The 18057-nt window shown below is 40.2% G+C and overlaps 2 protein-coding genes across 4 annotated transcripts in view; both read right to left on the bottom strand.

The window, feature by feature from the left end:
• Window positions 1-18057, bottom strand: part of LOC125408675 (ATP-binding cassette sub-family G member 3-like) — a 238081-nt gene that overhangs the window by 34995 nt on the left and 185029 nt on the right. The window lies entirely within an intron of this gene.
• Window positions 14142-18057, bottom strand: part of LOC125408672 (ATP-binding cassette sub-family G member 3-like) — a 38335-nt gene continuing 34419 nt past the window's right edge. For 2 of the 3 annotated variants that reach the window (XM_087908778.1, XM_087908779.1), the window contains 3 exons: window positions 17439-17522; window positions 16525-16610; window positions 14142-14771 (listed from right to left, as the gene is read on the bottom strand). In XM_087908778.1, coding sequence (XP_087764904.1) covers window positions 14579-14771; window positions 16525-16610; window positions 17439-17522 — 363 coding nt within the window. In that variant the 3' untranslated portion in view covers window positions 14142-14578. Of the gene's footprint in view, window positions 14772-16520; window positions 16611-17438; window positions 17523-18057 lie in introns of those variants that run through there. The other variant, XM_087908780.1, reaches the window with a different exon arrangement.

The following is an 18057-nucleotide window of genomic DNA, read 5'->3' as shown; positions in this document are numbered from 1 at the left end:
ATTTCAGACAAACCAAATTATGAGGCTAAGACGCTGCCACAACAGTGTGCTCTACTCAGACATTAGTGAAAAAATGAATGTAAACCCCTCCTGTTAAAAAATGTTATCCAAAATTTCAGTTACAGATTTCTAGTCATTTCGGTAGGCATGATGAAATATATTACCAAAGTGAGAACATAGAAGGACATTCACAAGTAATCCATAACCATTACTAATATGACAACTGACTGCTACATTCAAAGACAGAAGGAATTACAGATTTCTTATCAAAAGGCACAAAATCTATTTTTACAACACTCAAAATTAAGATTTCAGAATTGTATTTAACAACCACTTAGACATTGATTGATTAAGAAGGAGACTAGAAAGTTCTGGAGATGGAGGGATGGCTCTATGGTTGAAATTACTTGTTTCAGGATGACCCCAGTTAAGACCCTAAGCAATAGAGAAGAGAGCACCTGAACTGGCCTTTCCCTGTAGTCAGAATGATGACGATCTTAAATGTCACCATAGAACCTTCATTTAGCAACTGATGGAAACAGAGGCAGAGTCCTAGACTGAGCTTCCAAAGTCCAGAGGAAGAGTGGGAGGAGTGGAAATATGAGCAAAGAGGTCAAGACCATGATGGGGTCACCCACTGTAACAGTCTATCTCAGTTAATGGGAGCTCAGCAACTCCAGCTGGACAGGGAACAAGCAGAGAGCCAAACTGGATCCTCTGAATGTGGGTGACAGTTGTGTGACTGGGGCACACTGAAGGACCACTGGCAATGGAACCAAGATTTATCCCTATTGCTTGTACTGGATTTTTTTAACGCATTTTCTGAGTAGATACTTTCCTCGGCCTAGATACAGTAGGGAGGGCCTTGGTCTTCCTCAAAGCAATGTGCCTTATCCTCTCTGAGGAGCAGATGGGGGATGGGGATGTGGAGGGAATGGGAGGAAGGGAGGGAGTGGGAACTGGGATTGAAATGTAAAATAAAAAAGGTAGTTTATTTTCTTTTTTAAAAAATAAAAAAAAAAGGAGAACCAAATATACACATGAATGGTAATGATTTTGAAATGAACTCCATTCTGAATGAGAATTATCATATGAAAATAGAAGCTTTAAATTGAAAAGAAAGAGAGCAACATGGGAGCATAAGGGTTCTGCAGGACTTGACAAAAGGGTAGGAAATTCCTACATAAGAACAACTCTGATGGGCAAAAATGCAGATAACAATAGCACATAGAGAAACACAGGCCTGGGTCTGAGAGCACATGTCAGTGCACGCTCAACACGTGTGAGGCCAGGGCAGCAACTCCAAGGTGAAACAGGCTGTCCAGGTGCCAACAGGCTGGCAGGAGGAACCTATCGCTCTTCAGAACTTTAAATCCAACATGGGTATTTGTAAATGGACGTTTCCTATCCTAAGGGCCTGGTCCCAAATAACCGACTCAGAGGTGAATGGTGTGGGAGATCCTTCTGTCTATGTGTTGCTTTTATTGGTTAATGAATAAAGAACTGTCTTGGGCCTGCACAGAACAGAACTAAATGGGGGAAAGCTAGACTGAATGCTGGGAGAAGAAAGGGCAGAGTGAGAGAGAAGCCATGATGCCACCAGAAACAGATGTGCTGAAATTTTTCTGGTAGGCCTTGTGGTGATGCACAGACTAGTAGAAATGAGTTAAGTTAAGATGTAAGAGTTACCCAAGAAGAAGCTAAAGATAATGGGCCAATCAGTGATTTAATTAATACAGTATCTGTGTGGTTATTTTGGTTCTGGGTGGCTGGGATGAACAAGCGGCTTTGTCACAAGAGCTGAATGTGAATTATAAATGCTCAATTGATCTCTCAGGCTTGTTACTAGCTAACTCTTTCACTTAAATTAACCCATATTTCTATTTATGCTTTGCCATGTGGTTCATGACTTGTTACTTCATTTTTTACACATCCTGCTTGCTTGGCAGATGACCGGCTTCTCTCCTGACTCTGTCCTCCTTCTTCCCGTCATTCTCAATATAGCTTTCTGACATAGCTTCCTGCCAAGTTACTAGCCAGTCTGTTTTTTTTTTTTTTAACCAATGAGAGTAACACACATTCATAGAGTAGAAATGATTTGTTCCACTGCAGATATTTGACCTGACACTGCTCCTACATGGCAGAGCAGTACTGGGAATAAACTCACTGAATCAATCACTGTCATGAAGATGCCATGTGAAAAACATGCATGGATACATGTATGTCATTCACATGTCAGGTTATTGAAGAACAAGGCATCCATAAGCGGCATCGTCTTTCTTGGCTTTCATTTCCCAGCACTTTTGATTCTTCTGAGGCTTGTGACTTTTGGCAAGTGTAAACTGGTTCCTTCTTATCCTATGACCAACATTGTCTCTCAGATCTCAGACTGCATTGAGCACAATACACAGTGTCACCCAGAAAGACTTACAGTGGTTCAAGGGTTAAAGCAGAGCTGTGGAAGGGAAAACAGAGCTGATACACATTGCAGCAGAGAGAGCTGTGCTGGAACAGGGTGGTCAGTAAATACTCAGCTGGTTCACGGTACAGTGTAGGTTCAAGAAAGAGAAAGTTCATGGGGCAGATTGTTTAGAGGTAGTGTAAAGAGAAGTTTCTGTCCCACCCAGTCCTACAGTCATTCAGTCCCAAAGAAACACAGATATGCTTATATTAATTATAAAATATTTGACTAGTGACTATTCTCTCCTTTTACTCTTCCAAAAATTCTCTTATTCTGGTCACCCTGCCTGTACTTTCTTCCTGGCTACTGGCAAGTCAGCATTTTATTAAAATAATATGAGCAACAAACATTTACACTGCACAAGAGCAGTGTCCCACAACCAAGTAGGAATAATTTGTTTATATTGTTCATATTAATGAGTTACTTATCAGTCTGTATCTTACTGTCTATGCTGGATGCTTGAACACATAAGGTACAGCATTTTCTTTCATAATGAAGCAAACCACTGCTGTGTAAATGGAGTCACTCAGGGTAAGGCCCACACTGAAAACTCCTGTCCTGTGTAATACAAAGGAACACAGATGGGCACAGCCCGAGCTCTACATACCCCGTCTCTCACAGTGCTAGAACCAGGAATTTCTGTTCTCTGAGTCTGAGCTGATGTGGAAACCAAAATCATCTAGCACATGTCATGGTGCCCTGGGATACTCTGGTGGATAGGCAGCCATGAGGGACATTAGTGCAGGAGGGAGTGACTGAGATACACTCCTCTCAGGCTGTGGAGGCATGAGGACAGGCAGCCCTGCCTCCTGTAACCAGGAATGACATGGCTCCTCTGGATGACTGCTGTGGCTGAGAGTTCTGAGCAGGTGGCTGGCAGAATCTTTCATTTCTGAAACTGTCTTATGCTGCAATGTGTGTGAGGCAGTCAGGGGATTCGAGAACTCAGAATCTGAGTGGAGAGATTACTGAATTTCCACAGCTTCTTTCTTATTGCATGGTGGTTTGCTGCTGCATAGGATCTGAAAATGTTTGACCAAATAACTCAGCTACTAGGACTTCTATCCCTTGTGGAACTCCATGCCCTATCTGCCATCCCCACTGCCTCCAAAGCATCAGGAAGACAACACGACTTTGTTTAGACAAACCCGCCAACCAAAGTGTCTACGTGGACACAGGTCACAAAGACTTCTTGGCTAAGAGTGGCAACGGTCTCAGTGTGAGTCATACTCTGTTATTACATTGACTAAATCTCTTGCTCTTTTCTCTTACTCTCCTTTTCTTTCCTAACCTTATTTTCTATATATTATTGTTGTTGTTGCTGCCATTTTTGTTGTTTATTTGAGACAGGGTTCCTCTCTGTAGCACTGGCTGTCCTGGAACTCACTCTGTAGAATGGGCTGGCTGTGAACTCAGAGATCCCCCTGCCTCTGCCTCTGTCTCACAAGTACTGGAATTAAAGTTGTGCATCACCACCTCCTGTCCATTGTTTCATTATTCCCTTTATTATTATTGTGGAAAGTTGGCTCTGGTGTTGCTACTGTGGTTTATTCTGCACTCTGACCAGTGCCCTGTGTAAAAGGAAGCTTACTGTACAAATCCTCACATCAGTGTGCAAACCATATTCCCTCCCACAGGTGCACAAACCACAACAACAAAACCCAAAAACGTAGGAAACAAAAGTTTCTCAAAAGATCCTAATTTGTCAGCAACTGAATCTAAACATTCAATTGGATAGAGTGCTGAAGAAATTACTCAGGAGGCTTACTTACAAAGAATTGCACCTTCAAAAAGATAGACAGCTGAAGGAAATAAACAAAACAATATAGGATATTAGTATAAACAGAATTTTTAAAAATGCAAATGTTAGAAAAGTTTGCAGATAAACTTTTAAAATTTTAATAGGAACCATCACCAAAGGACTAGATTAACTGAAAAATAAAATTACCAGGGCTTCAAATACAAGATCAATGAGTTATTACATTCCTCTTTATTTGAGAGGAATAAAGAAAAACTTATGATGACCCCCAGGACATAACAGACAGAGCAAATAGGAACATTTTTATTTGAATAGAGTGCTGAAATAGAGACTAAAGAAAAAGACAACCTATTCCTTCAAGCAATATCCTAAAATACTCTGTATCTATTGAGCGATTAGGACATCCACGTACAGAGGTAATTTAGACTACCACATAGATAGGACCAGAAAATAATCTTGTCATATCACACTGTTGGTAAAATTCAGAGAGTACAGAACAAGAAAAAAATGCTGGAAATGATTACAGAGATGAGCCAAGTTATTAGCATGTACCAGATTGGAAAACCAATCAGAAAAACAGCATGTTCCTTGACACAAAGGCTAAAGGCCAGAGTGTGCAATTGTGTAATTTGAGCCCTCAAAGCAAATAACTGACAACTAATGTGACTACATGCAAATTTATCCTTTATAAAGACCTTCAAGATGAACATAGCTAAAGCAGTGCATGACCACAGAGGCAGCAGTGAAGAAGACACTCACAGGAAAATAAAAACAAAAAGGAAGAAGACAGAAAGTTATGATCACTACAGGAGAAAATAACTCTTGTAGTTCTAAGGAATCAACAGTAGTAACTCAGGAAGTGTAGCTTTTGTCAGGTTGACACGCTGGAGTCATCTGAGAAGAAGAATCCTCAGTTGAGGAATTGCCTGCGGCAGATTGGCAAGTCTGTGGGGCATTTTCTTGATTGAAGACTGGTGTGGGAGGGCCCAGTCCAGTTTGGGTTCTAGGATACTTAAGAAAGCAGGCTGAGCAAGCCATGAGAAGCAACTAGTAAACCATTATTTCTCCATGGTCTCTGATTAAGTTCTTGCCTGAGTTCCTTCCTTGGCTTCTTGCAGTGGTTGGTTGAGATGTGGAAGTGTAAGCCAATAAACCTCTTCCTCCCCAAGTAGCTTTTGATCATGATGTTTTATCACACAATCGAAAGTAAAATGCCAGTGAGCCAGCAAACATCTAAGATGAGAGAGAAAATATCACATAGCAATTGAAACCAAATCAGAAAATCAAAAGGTGAAGAGAAGCCCACCAAATTATAGGATTTCATTTGGTACAAACTTTTTTGTTGTTTGTTTGTTTTGTTTTGTTTTTGTTTTAGTTTTTTTGAGACAGGGTTTCTCTATAGCTTTGGTGCCTGTCCTGGAATTAGCTCCTGTAGACCAGGCTGGCCTTGAAATCACACAGATCCACCTGTCTCTGGCTCTTGAGTCCTGGTATAAAAGGTGTGCACCACCACCGCCCGGCCAGTACAAACATTTTAACTGTATCATAAATATAAATATTCTCAATTCTGGAGTAAAAGATGCAACTGGCAGGCTGAAGTGAAAAGCAGAAACAATAACCTCTTGTTTACTGCAGCGGGAAACTCAGCTAGCTGGAAGCTCAGATGAGGACTGACAGGGAAAGGATGGGAACGGCATTTTAAGCAAACAGACTGGAAAGCTGTACTCTTGCCTGACAAGGCAGATTGCCAGCCAAAGTTAGGAAAAAATAAAAATAACTGCATCTTAGTAATTGGAACACTACATCACAAACTTTTAACAAATCGAAAAGGCAATTTCTTGTATCCTATCAGATCATGATGAATTGTAGTAATAGGGAGCACAGAAACACACGATGAGAGAACACTGTGTTTTTCGCAAGCATGGTTCAGCATATGCAAATTAGCAAAAGAAATTCAGCACATAACATGATCAAGGATAAAACTGATATCCTAATCTTAATAGATGGGGGAAGTTCTTAAAAAACTAAACTCATTCTTGAGTACAGCCCTGAACAAACCAGGAAGAGAAAACTTACACCTACCTACACACAAGAAAGGGCACTGTGATAATCCTACCAACAGCAATATATTGAATAGGGAATAACTTAAATCAGTTTCTCTAAATACAGGAAAGACCCAAGACTGACCATTCCTCAACTCTTATTTAATATAGAACTTGGATCTTCAGAGAAATAAAATGAGAGAAAAAAAAAAAAGAGTGTTACAAACAGGTAAGGAAGAAGTCAAATTACCATATTGTAGATAAAAAGCTTTTGTATTTAAAATCTCACTGAGTTGGAAGAGCACTTGCCTAGCATATGAAAGGCTCTGAACTTGATCCTCTGAACCACATACCAAGGCTCTGAAAACCACCCAGGATCCAGCAAGATGTCTCTGCAGATAAATGTGCTGGAAGCACAAGATTGGTGATCTGAGTTCAGTCAAAGAACACCATCAAAAGAAGAATACCTTTGTAATCAGAGCACAGGAGATCATCTGGAAGCTGAAGGGCCAGCTACCCTGGAGTTCCCAGCATGGAACAAAGCACAGGAGAGACTGACTCAAGTAGTTGGAAGAAAGAACTGACTCTCAGAAGTTATCCTGTGATCTCTACACACATTGAACCTCCCCCTAGTCCTCTCCCCTCCTCCCGGAGCTTTTAACATCCCTCCCCCACCATACACACACACACACACATTCTGAAAATACCCAGAGAACATGTGGGAAAGCATCTCTGGATTAAATAAGCAGAGCACACTATGGAAATATGCTTGCACACCTCTCAATATTCCCATAGCCACACAACTGTGCACCGTAAGTCGGTGAGGTGTGTGACACTAATTATACTATAAGAAAGCCATTCCTGTCGCCCACACTCACTGCTGTAAGAAGCAGAGGAAGAGGAGCCTCTCAGGCTGCTGCTCAGCTTGGCCTCAGCCTCTGCCCGCATCAGGAACTTCAGGGAAGGAAGGTGAGCCTGGGCGGAGCCAGAAGAGAGGAGTGGAGCTAGCGCCACCTGGTGGTGAATCGTGATTCTCATGTACTAGGTTGTCCTGAAGCACCCAGTCTGCACTGAACAGAACATCTGGATCCAGGCCCCAGAAGAGAAAATAGGAAAGCAAAGGCATCTGTCTGTCTCTGCATTTTTTCTTTCCTTTTTTTAATAGATTGGCGGTGGGAGTAATAAACAGGAGGTGCGCATATGCTTAACACAGCAAGGGACAAACACGGGGATCAGGACAGCCGAGGGTATGGCTTCTTATATGTCCACTTTGTTAATGTAAATTGATTTATAGGTTCATTTTGCTTCGGAAGAGATCAATCGAGAAAAAAATTCACTGTTCATAATTTTAAGCCCTATAACCGAGAAGCTTAGGCAGGAGAATTTAGACTATGGGTGCCTGAACTAAATATGGAACTCTATCCCTAAAGAAAAAGAAGAGGGGAGGGGGACTAAGTGCAGACTGTTAGCCTACAGTCAGTGTGTGCAGTGTGGGACACTTCACGGATCAGAAAGTTAATGTTGAAAAGTAAGTTAGTTTATACTCTATTAGTTTTTCTAACCTTTTAGCATGAGTGGGGGAGGGTCGCACAATCCCTCCCCCTTCAGGTGAGGCGCTGCAGACAGATAATGACTGCCAGGAGAGGGGAAGTCGGTTCTCTTCAGGAGTGCGTCCTTGGTATGTAGACTATCAAGAGAAATATTCTACTCCCATGTGTACATGGGCAGCACTGACTGGACTCCATGGGTTATTGAAGGGAGGGAGAGGACGGGAGGGAGGGGAGGGGTAGAGGAGGGGAGGGGAAGGAAGAGAAGAAAATAGAGAACAGGGAGAAGTTGTTGGGAGGAGTATTGGGGGGAAAATTCTGCTGTAAAATAGCAGTGGTGAGTATGATAAAATCCATTGTTTCTATGAAGTTCTAAAAATTCTCAAAGAATAAGAACTGTACAAGTTTTTTGAAAAAGTTAACTTTCATTGGAGTACAAGATACATACAGAGAAAGTACAGGCTGGGCAATGGCCTGTCTCTGTAAGCATGAGGACCTGAGTTCAGACCCAGCACCAGGTAAAGAGCCTGACAGTGGGAGGAGGAGGGGGATCCCTGGGGCTTGAGGACCAGACATTCTAGGTCATCGGAAAGCCCTGGTTCATTCCTCAGACTCAGTGTGAAAGTGTCTCTCTAAGGGTTCTCTTTGTTGTCTAGGTTCACTGGGATTGTGAATTGTAGACTGGTTTTTCTTTGCTTTATTATTAAAAGCCACTTATTAGTGAATACATATTTTATTTGTCTTTCTGGCTCTGGGTTACCTCACTCAATTTGATGTTTTATAGATCCATCCATTTGCCTGCAAATTTCAAGATGTCATTATTTTTTCCCTGCTGAGTGGTACTCCATTGTGTAAATGTACCTACCACATTTTCCCTATCCATTCTTCAGTTGAAGAGCATTTAGGTTGTTTCCAAGTTCTAGCTCTGACAAATAATGCTGCTATGAATGTACTTGAACACATGGCCTTGTTGTATGATTGAGTATCCTTGGGGTATATACCCACAAGTGGTATTGCTGGGTCTTAAGGTAGGTTGTTTCCTAGTTATCTGAGAAATTGCTATACTGATTTCCTAAACAGTTGTACCAGTTTGCAATCCCACCAGCAATGGAAGAGTATTCTCTTTAGCCTATATCCTCTCTAACATAAATTGTCATCAGTGTTTTTGATCTTGGCTATTCTGACAGGTGTAAGATGGAATCCCAGAGTTGTTTTGATTTGCACTTCTCTGATGGCTAAGGATGTTGAGCATTTCCTTAAGTGTCTTTCAGCCATTTTAGATTCCTCTGTTGAGAGTTCTCTGTTTAGGTTTATACCCTATTTTTATGAGGTTATTTATTCTTTAAATATAAAGTTTCTTAAGTTCTTTGTACATTCTGCAAATCAGTCTTCTGTCTGATGTGGCATTGTTGAAGATCCTTTTTTATAATTGTCTGTTCATTGCATCTCATTTCAGACTACAAAAACAATAAGTTTCATGTTTTAAACTGGTATGTACTTTTAAGTCTCTTACAAAAATACTTTATATTTAATCCAACCCTCAACTAAAATATATTTGGATGTTCTCTACTATTGTCAGTTCTGCCATTAACCTTCTATTGCAAGCAGTCTTTTTTTTTTCTTTCTATCTTTTTTGAGTGTAAATCTTACCTGCTAAGTTGAGAGCCAGTGCGGTCAAGCTTGGACCCAGCTCTCCAGGCAGATTCTATACTGTAGCTGTACCTGATAAAGAGCCCTCAACTGCTCAGAGATCTGGGGAATATGGCATTTAAATATTTAATTATTCAAAAAAATCTCTTCATAACAAAAAGACAGTTTGGCTCCTAGCAGCACTCTACTTCCTCCAAAGAAGACAGAAGACAAATGGGCACAGAACAACATCTATCCACAATTGGCTTCAACTGCCAAGAACTGACCACTGGGAAAAACTCCCTTTCATCTAAACTAAAGATCTCCAGACATTAACAGAATTGCTAGAATCGGCAGCCTAGCTGCTCAGGTCAAAGTAGGCTTATCTTCCTACAGATTTCTTAGCCCACAAGATCTTCTGGAGCCTGGTAGGCCCTGTGCTAAACAGCAGAAGGCAAATACGACCTTCACCAACCATGGAGGACCCAGAGGAGTAGTTCTAGGTGCCAAACAATTAAGTTCTCTGTCCTTTTTAAATTAATAACTCAAGTAAAATTTTATCCTTCTCAAAGATTTCTCATGCAGTTTGACAGCTGAGAGGTCTTGTCAGTTTAAAAGGACATCCTCACCAAACAAATTTCAGTAAAATACAAATACAAGACCTGCAAGTTATAAAGGTGTGAGGACAAAAACAAGTTATCAAATTTCTCTCTCATGCTGCCTTCCATAGTCTTAAAAATACTTTTCATTGTACAAAAATATCTTTCACAGTCATTCTGACATAAATATGCTGTGTTTATACAATGTATATGTCTGAAACTTCTGTTTTCACAAACTCAAAGAATTCTTGTGAGTTTCAGGGATCCAAATGGAAGGATCCACCTTAAACAGATAAGATACACCCCCTCAATTCCCTGGTCCTAATTTTTCCTTAACTTTGTTCTCTGTTCTGCCAATACCTTAAACAGGTGTAAGAGATACCAGACATTTCCATACCACAAACACTGGACAAACATTTCCATACCGCAAAGAGACCAGCTATGCCAGGATGTGACCAGCACCCAGCCTTCTCAAGTTCTCCCCAAAGACAACACCCACAAATAAGCAGGAAGTGGTCTTGAGAATCCCTGGGCCCAATTCCTTTAACCTACGGTGCCTAACTTCCCATCTTTTTATTATAAAAAAGAGATGGGAATGTAATGATCTATCCTGTCCCTTTAAGAGATAAGCCACATCTACTCCCTCCCTCATCTGCCAGGGCAAACTGATCTTCAGCATCCAACCTGAGTTCCTTACTCTTTGCCATCTCTCTCCCAAAGAGGCAGCTTCTGCCTTTTTTCCATTCTCTCCTTACCCCTTCTGTTTCTCTCCTCTCTCTTCTCTCTCTCTCCCTTCTCCCTCTCTCTCTCTTTCTCTCTCTCTCCCTCTCTGCTCTTCTCCCCTTCACTTCCATAACCTACTAAATAAATATACAACCTCATCCTGCATGGCATGCCTATCCATGTCTCTGTCTTTCTCCTACTGCCACGTGACTCCCTGCCTGGGACCAGGTACCTTCAGAAGTTATGAATATAAATTATAAAAACCCTGTTATAGGAGTTCTTTCTGTTTTTGTGTTGCTTTCATTGGCTAATGAATAAAGAAACTGCTTTGGGCCTGATAGTGCAGAATTTAAGTAGGCAGAGTAGACAGAACTGAATGCTGGGAAGAAGGGCAGAGTGAGAGATGCCATGTATCTCCTGCCTGAGAAGGACACTGGTAAGAATCTTGCCTGTAAGCCACAGTCACATGGTGATACACAGATTAAGAGAAATGGGTTATATTAAGATGTAAGAATTAGCCAATAAGCAGTTAGAACCAATGGGCCAGGCAGTGTTTAAATGAATACAGTTTCTGAGTGATTATTTCAGGTGTAAGCTAGCTGGGCAGCCAGGACCAAACAAATGACCCATGCTCCATGCAACAGTTAGTGGTGTGGGACAATTCTGTATTGTGTCAATTATGTTTTAAATAAATGCTGACTGGCCAGTAGCCAGGCAGGAAGTATAGGCAGGACAACAAGACAGGAACTAGAGGCAGAACAATGAGAATAGGAGAATTCTGGGAATCAGGAAGCTCCCCTTGCAGTCCTGCCCTGACACAGAAGGAAGATGTGACCTACCTGGCTGAAAAAGACACCGAGCCATGTGGCTAACATAGATAAGAATAATGGGTTAATATAAGTTATAAGAGCTAATAAGAAGCCTAAGCTAATGGGCCAATCAGTTTATAACTTATGTAGACTTCTGTGTGATTCTTTGGGACCTAACAACTGTGGGAATCATGCAGGACAGAAACTTAGACAACAAAACTCAAGAGAAATAAAGACTTTGAAGGTACAGATATAGCAGCTACCAAGTCATTGTAATCTCTAGGGATGCAAAAGATCTTGGAAGCAGATCTGGGAGTGGGCAAAGATTACAAGATGCAATTTCTACAGATACTAATCTGTAAGGCAGGGCCCCCAACATCTTTGTCTCTGGAACATTCCTTGAGAAAGCCTCTTGCCAAATTCTATACCACTGAGTTAGCCTGAAACTTAGTGACTTTTCAGATCAAATGTCACAAGAGCCATTTAATATCACAATACCCCTTCCATTTTGTAGCATCTATAGCCAAGACCCCCAGTCAACACTCCTGAGCCATTACATCACCACAGAGAAGTATCCACCTGTCCGGGCTGATTTTATGACAAGTTGACACAAGTCAGAGTCATGAGAGAAGAAGGAGCCTCAGTTGTGAAAATGCCTTCATAAGATCCAGTTGTAAGTCATTTTCTTAGTAAGGGATCAATGGCAGATGGTTCAGAAACTGTTCAATACCCCAGGATTGATAATCCCGGCTTCTATAAGAAAGCAGGCTGAGAAAGTTATGCTGAGCAAACCAATAAGCAGCAACCCCCTCCATGGCCTCTGTGGTAGCTCCTGCCTCCAATTTCCGGCCCTGCTTGACTTTCTGTCCTGATTTCCATCAGCGATGAACAGTGTTGTAGAAGTATAAGCCAAATAAACCCTTTCTTCCTAACTTGCTTTATGGTCATGGTGTTTCTTCAAAGTAATAAAAACTCTAAGACACCATCCATAAATATTATTTAATGAGCACATCAAAGATGTTTCCATGGACACTCATGTGGTTTTCTTATTTTTGTTTTGTTTTGAAGTAGTGTCTTTTGTCGCCCAGGGTAGCCTCAAACATACAATCTACCTGAGGATGACCTTGAACTCCTGATCTTCTCACTTCTCAAGTAATGACTGTAAATGCAAATTTTGTCCAGCCAGGTCCTACAGCTGTTCATTCTCAACGTAACACACCAAGGCTTACATTAATTATAAACTGTTTGGCTAATGGTTCAGGTGTATTCCTAGCTAGCTCTTACATCTTAAATGAACACATTTTTGTTATTCAGTGTATCGCCACAAGGCTACAAATTTCCAGTTTTGACATTTTTCTCCGTTGACAGCTGCATGTCATCTCCTTGACTCCACCTACTCTCTTAACATCTCTGTTCAGATTTCCTGTCTGGCTTTACTCTTCTAAGCCATTAAAACAGCTTTATTCATCAACCAATAAAAATAACAAAAGGATATGAGTTCCTTCTCACTACTTCCCAAAGACTTCCTTCTCACTATTTCCTGATGACTTCCTTCTCTTCTACTTCCTAATGACTTTTTTCTCACTATATTTTTTTTCCTCACAATTTATACACTCCAGCAGAATCTTTCAAACAATATGAAATTGACAATGTGGTTATATTCTACTTTTAACTGAATGATTACAATGTACACAAGTATGAAACAACATGCTTCCCATTTCTTACATGATTAGACATTCTATGTATTTCAGATGAAAAACAAATTATCTCCAAGCACCCACAGACAGTTAACATTTATCTTTCAGATATCTCATATATCAGGAGCCTTTCAGTCATAACTACTTACCTAGGCAGTAGTTTTTTATAATTGTCAAAAAAATGGGTTACTAGGTTTACTTTTCATATTTTAGAATTCTGTTATTCTGTTATTTTAATTAACCATAACATTCTTTGTTTTCTAGTTAGATGAAGTCAATTGTTTACAGCTTTCTTTTAGCTATGGTTCACACTGAAACCTGAGAATACATTTCCCAATATCAAAAAAAATTGAGCAAACTCCTTGGACTCAATTGTTTTCCTTAATTATTAACCTAAACAATAGTCTATATAGTTCCTAAGAGAAACTCTTAACTTAAGTTTTATGACAATTCCTTGTTTTTATTTTCTATCCTCTCCAGTCACTGCTGTATCAGAGCTGTGGGAAACACTGTTTCTTATCTTTACCTACATTAATTTTCTCACTAAACTAACATCTATCATAATTCCTTACTACATTTGGTAAAAACCCTTAAGCATCAAAATTCTATTTTAACTACCACTATTATTATAAAATTATTACTTCAATTAAACAATACAGTTTAAGAGGAAATCATCTTATTATAATACACAGGTAAAATTGCCTTGTAGATCATGATATTTCCATGAGATAATCACACTACATTAAAGGCAGTAAGAATACTTTCACACTCATTCACACCATGGCAAATACCAGAGAAAAATTGCCACGCCAGCATGACAACTGTATTTCTTCTGAGCAAGAGATGTCGGGATTGACACACAGTACAACTTCAGGTTCTGCAGACAAGCCTTTATTCCACCTTCTCACACAGTATATATAGCCCTCAGCAGAGAAGGCTGAGCCAGCAAAAGCAGGAAGCTCATCAACATAACTCACATGGCTTAGGGGTAAACATCCTTAAAAACATTGCTGAAAACAACAGATTGTTCCTGTTTTTGTTCCTGATTTTGAAACAACCAAACACAAGAGTGCAAAACAGATCAAGTAGGGGTGTGAAGGCCTGTCCTCTGGGGACCCAACAAAAATGGCTGCAGCAAAACTGAAAAGGCACAGGAGTAACAAGAGACATTCTGGAGCCAAAGCTCTTAGGGCCTTGTCTATCCATGATGCACCCATCAGTGCCTTGAATTCTGGTGGGTCAGATTTCTGAAATTCAAGTGCCACCTACTGCTCCTCGGACATGCTCACCCATTGGTAAAGTTTTAGTTCTTTTAAAGCCAGTTTAATTCAAAGAAAATGGAAGACTGATTTAAAACAAGTTTCTTTTTTGAAAAAACTGATAACTCTACATAGGTAATTGATAAGAGGATAATCATTATGCAAGCTAAGGCCACGTGATTCTCCCAGAAGCCCCATGATGAGAAGTCAATGTCCTGGATTGCCAAGAATTCTTCTCCAGTGCATCTGTAATTCAACACACAAAAATAATGTCAAAGCTTATTCTGTACATTCACTGCTCCTTCCTTTCAAAAACTCTGTTTCAGCACTTCATTAAAAACCTCATCTTTATATTTAGTTGGTAGTAGTGCAGATGTACTCGCAATTTTGTTATATATTATGTCAATCTAAACTACTTGAATGAGGACCCTTTGTTAATTTCAAAAACCATCTGAAGAAGCACAGCTATCACATATATTTAAAAGCATAGAAGAAGTAGGCTTAGTAAACGTGGATAAGTTCAGAGAGTCACACAAAGATCCAACTTTGTAGACTTATCTGTATCATTCATTTCTAAATCTACATTGCTGTTCTCTCTTCAAAGGACAAAGGCACAGATGAAGGACTTGTTTCTCTCAAAGCAGAATCCTCAGCTTATTAATTACACACAGAGACACTCTAAGAGACCAAGGCTTTATGTAATGCTGCTGACTCAGCACACAGTCATGCAAAGGAACACAGCATTGATTTCTAGACCAAGGACCAGAGGAGAACAAGAGTTTCTGAGAGGAGTCAGTCAATTGCTGTCAGCTCAAGTACTAAGAAAGCAGTGTCAACCATGGATGCTCAGCTATGGAACATCCCCAGGATCCCATGACTACAGACAGAGCCTGGGCAGCACAGTAGGATGCAGGTGTCCAGAAACAGGTTAGAAAAGCAGCCACTGCTAAAATTTCTGGATGTACTACAATTACTGCCTCTACCTCCCCATCCCCGTGTGTCTCCACCCCTGTGTGTCTCCATCCCTCTGGGTCTCCATTCCCTTGTATCTTTTAGGATTTAACATTTTCCAAATCCACTGAAAGGGCAGGTTTCTCCTTCCTCTTGTGAAGAAAATCCTTTTATGGATATGAGGTCTGTGGATGGCTCTCCTTGGTTTCATTTTACCCATCCAAATTTTCCTGGCCAGAAACTGATTAAGAATTTGTAATAGAAAGATACCAGATCACACCAGGGAAAGGAGATGTGGGAAATAAGATAACCTTGACACTTGTTTTCTTATCCGTAATTCAAATATAAATTTTTGTTATAGTTATTTAATTTTATTTTTAAACATCCATAAGAGATAACATATCCCCATGTTTCTCTCTCATTTTATATCAAAACCAAATAAATGAGAATAATTATAGAAAGTTAAGGAATTTTCAAGATATTAGACAAAAATGGTACTTCCTTCCAACATAGTGAAGAGCATATTTTTTATTACAGGACAAATCTTCTGATAGGACATTTTACACACACACACACACACACACACACACACACACACACAAAGACACTATGCTTTGATGTCTTAAAGTCTTCCAGAGTGTGGAGCAGAAGAAATACCCTGAAATCTGGCAGGCAGTGTTCACTCACTTTAACCTTGCTGCCCTGATAATCTTGGGCACTGCTCACAGGTGCCAAAATCAGTACATGTGGAAATTGTGTGTCTTTGTAAACTGTCAGAGCAGCCTATGTCAAACTCAAATGTTCTGAAGCAAGGAACCCAAATCCACAATTAAGACACCAGAACCATTTTTAAAGGCCCCAAAGAACCCTTTCTGCACATTATCTACACCATGGAGCAGGAGGCTAGAAACACAGTCACATGCATTGGTTACCATGACTCACTCTGGGGAATGGTCAAAGGGCAGAGTGTTAATCCTGAGAGGATGGGTTTCCCTTCTAAGTCTAGTAGCATTCTATGTCCCCATTGTGACAATGAACTCAAGCTTACATTACATAGTTGTGACATCTACTGATTTCTGCTGTTTTGTTCTCTGGACAGAAGTTTTGTCCCAAGAATTCATTGTGCAGCAAAGCCTGTAACACAAACAGGAACAGGGAAAGGCAAATAGTTTAATATTTTTATACATTTCCAAAAAATAAACACAACTATAACCTCAAGTTCATTATTTACTGTAATTTGTAAATATAATTGTTTTATTTTTGCAAAAATATTTTTAAACAAAAAATATTCTCAGAAAGTTCAGTCTGCCCCCAAAGCCATCCCCTCCCCCACACTTGGAGGTTTAGAAGTGAAATGATGGGGTCTCCCGACTACTAAGATGTGAACTCTAGCTAGACTACTCCAGGCTCCTCCTTCTCTCCCAGTCCATAACCTTGTAAACACTATATCTAAAACAATGCTGCTGATTTATACTAACAATGTTTTCTTGCTTGCTTTCATCAAAACCAGTTGTGATTATGGAAGGAACAAAGTCTATTAAGACACACTTTCCTGCAGAGAAAGCTTAGCAAAATCAGTGTAGCTCTGGATATCACCTGGTTTCTGTTTCTTTTATTTTCCTGATATAAACTATATATCACAGTCCCTGATCCTTTCCTTATTTCCTTATTGAGCAGAATCACAACTGTTTGCTTTTCATCGTATCATCTATATTTCCCATTTACTCTGGGATTCTTTTTACCCTTTTTTTACCCTCAAATAACATGTAACTGGAGAAAATCTCAGATGACTCACTGACCTTCTGCTAAAACCAACAGGAAAGTTCTAATCTTTTGCTCCTGGAAGGAAAATCCTGGGCAGCAACTGGTTAGAGCTTACAGCTGGAGAAAGGACCTGGATGGGAATCATTGCACTCGCTACAGCTGGAGAACCCGAGTACAGTGAGAGACAGGACAACTTACTGTAAATCCATAATGCGGAATGCTCAAGTACTTAATCCATGAGAGGCCCTGTGTGATGTTTATGGAATACAGACCTGAGATAAACTAAAAAAAGAGCAAAACCACAGATTAGCACCAGAACAGGGACTAGGAATTCCAGACAAGATTCTCCTTCTTCAAGACCCCTTCAACCTTCTGACCTTTTCTGCTCAGACCGGCTCTTTAAAACATTCTTTGTGGTGGTGTACACCTTTAATACCATCACTTGGGAGGCTGAGTCAGATGGATCTCTGTGAGTTTGAGGTCAGCCTAGACTACAAGAGCTAGTTAGTTCTAGGACAGGCTCCAAAGCTACAGAGAAACCCTGTCTCAGAAAACAAAAACAAAACAAAAAGCAGAAACATTCTTTCAGTTAAATCTAAGCAAAATTCTTCACTCTTTGCAAAGTAGTCAAGTCTGCTTGTGGACTTTAAAAGGATAACTAGTCACCCCTCTCTGCAGGAGCCAAACTTACAGATATTACATAATCTTTAAAATGGCATGCAATCCATGAACATTCTGTAAACTTTAAATGCACCCATCGTGCATATTTAGAAATCACCTTAGGTCCTTTATAATACCCAGTTTATGCAGATGCTAT

This window comes from Myodes glareolus, chromosome 8 (genome assembly GCF_982192425.1).
Source record: "Myodes glareolus chromosome 8, mMyoGla1.1, whole genome shotgun sequence".
In the NCBI taxonomy this organism is placed as follows: domain Eukaryota; kingdom Metazoa; phylum Chordata; class Mammalia; order Rodentia; family Cricetidae; genus Myodes; species Myodes glareolus.
Note: the sequence above shows the minus strand (reverse complement) of the source record. Positions and strands in the feature narration are given on the sequence as shown.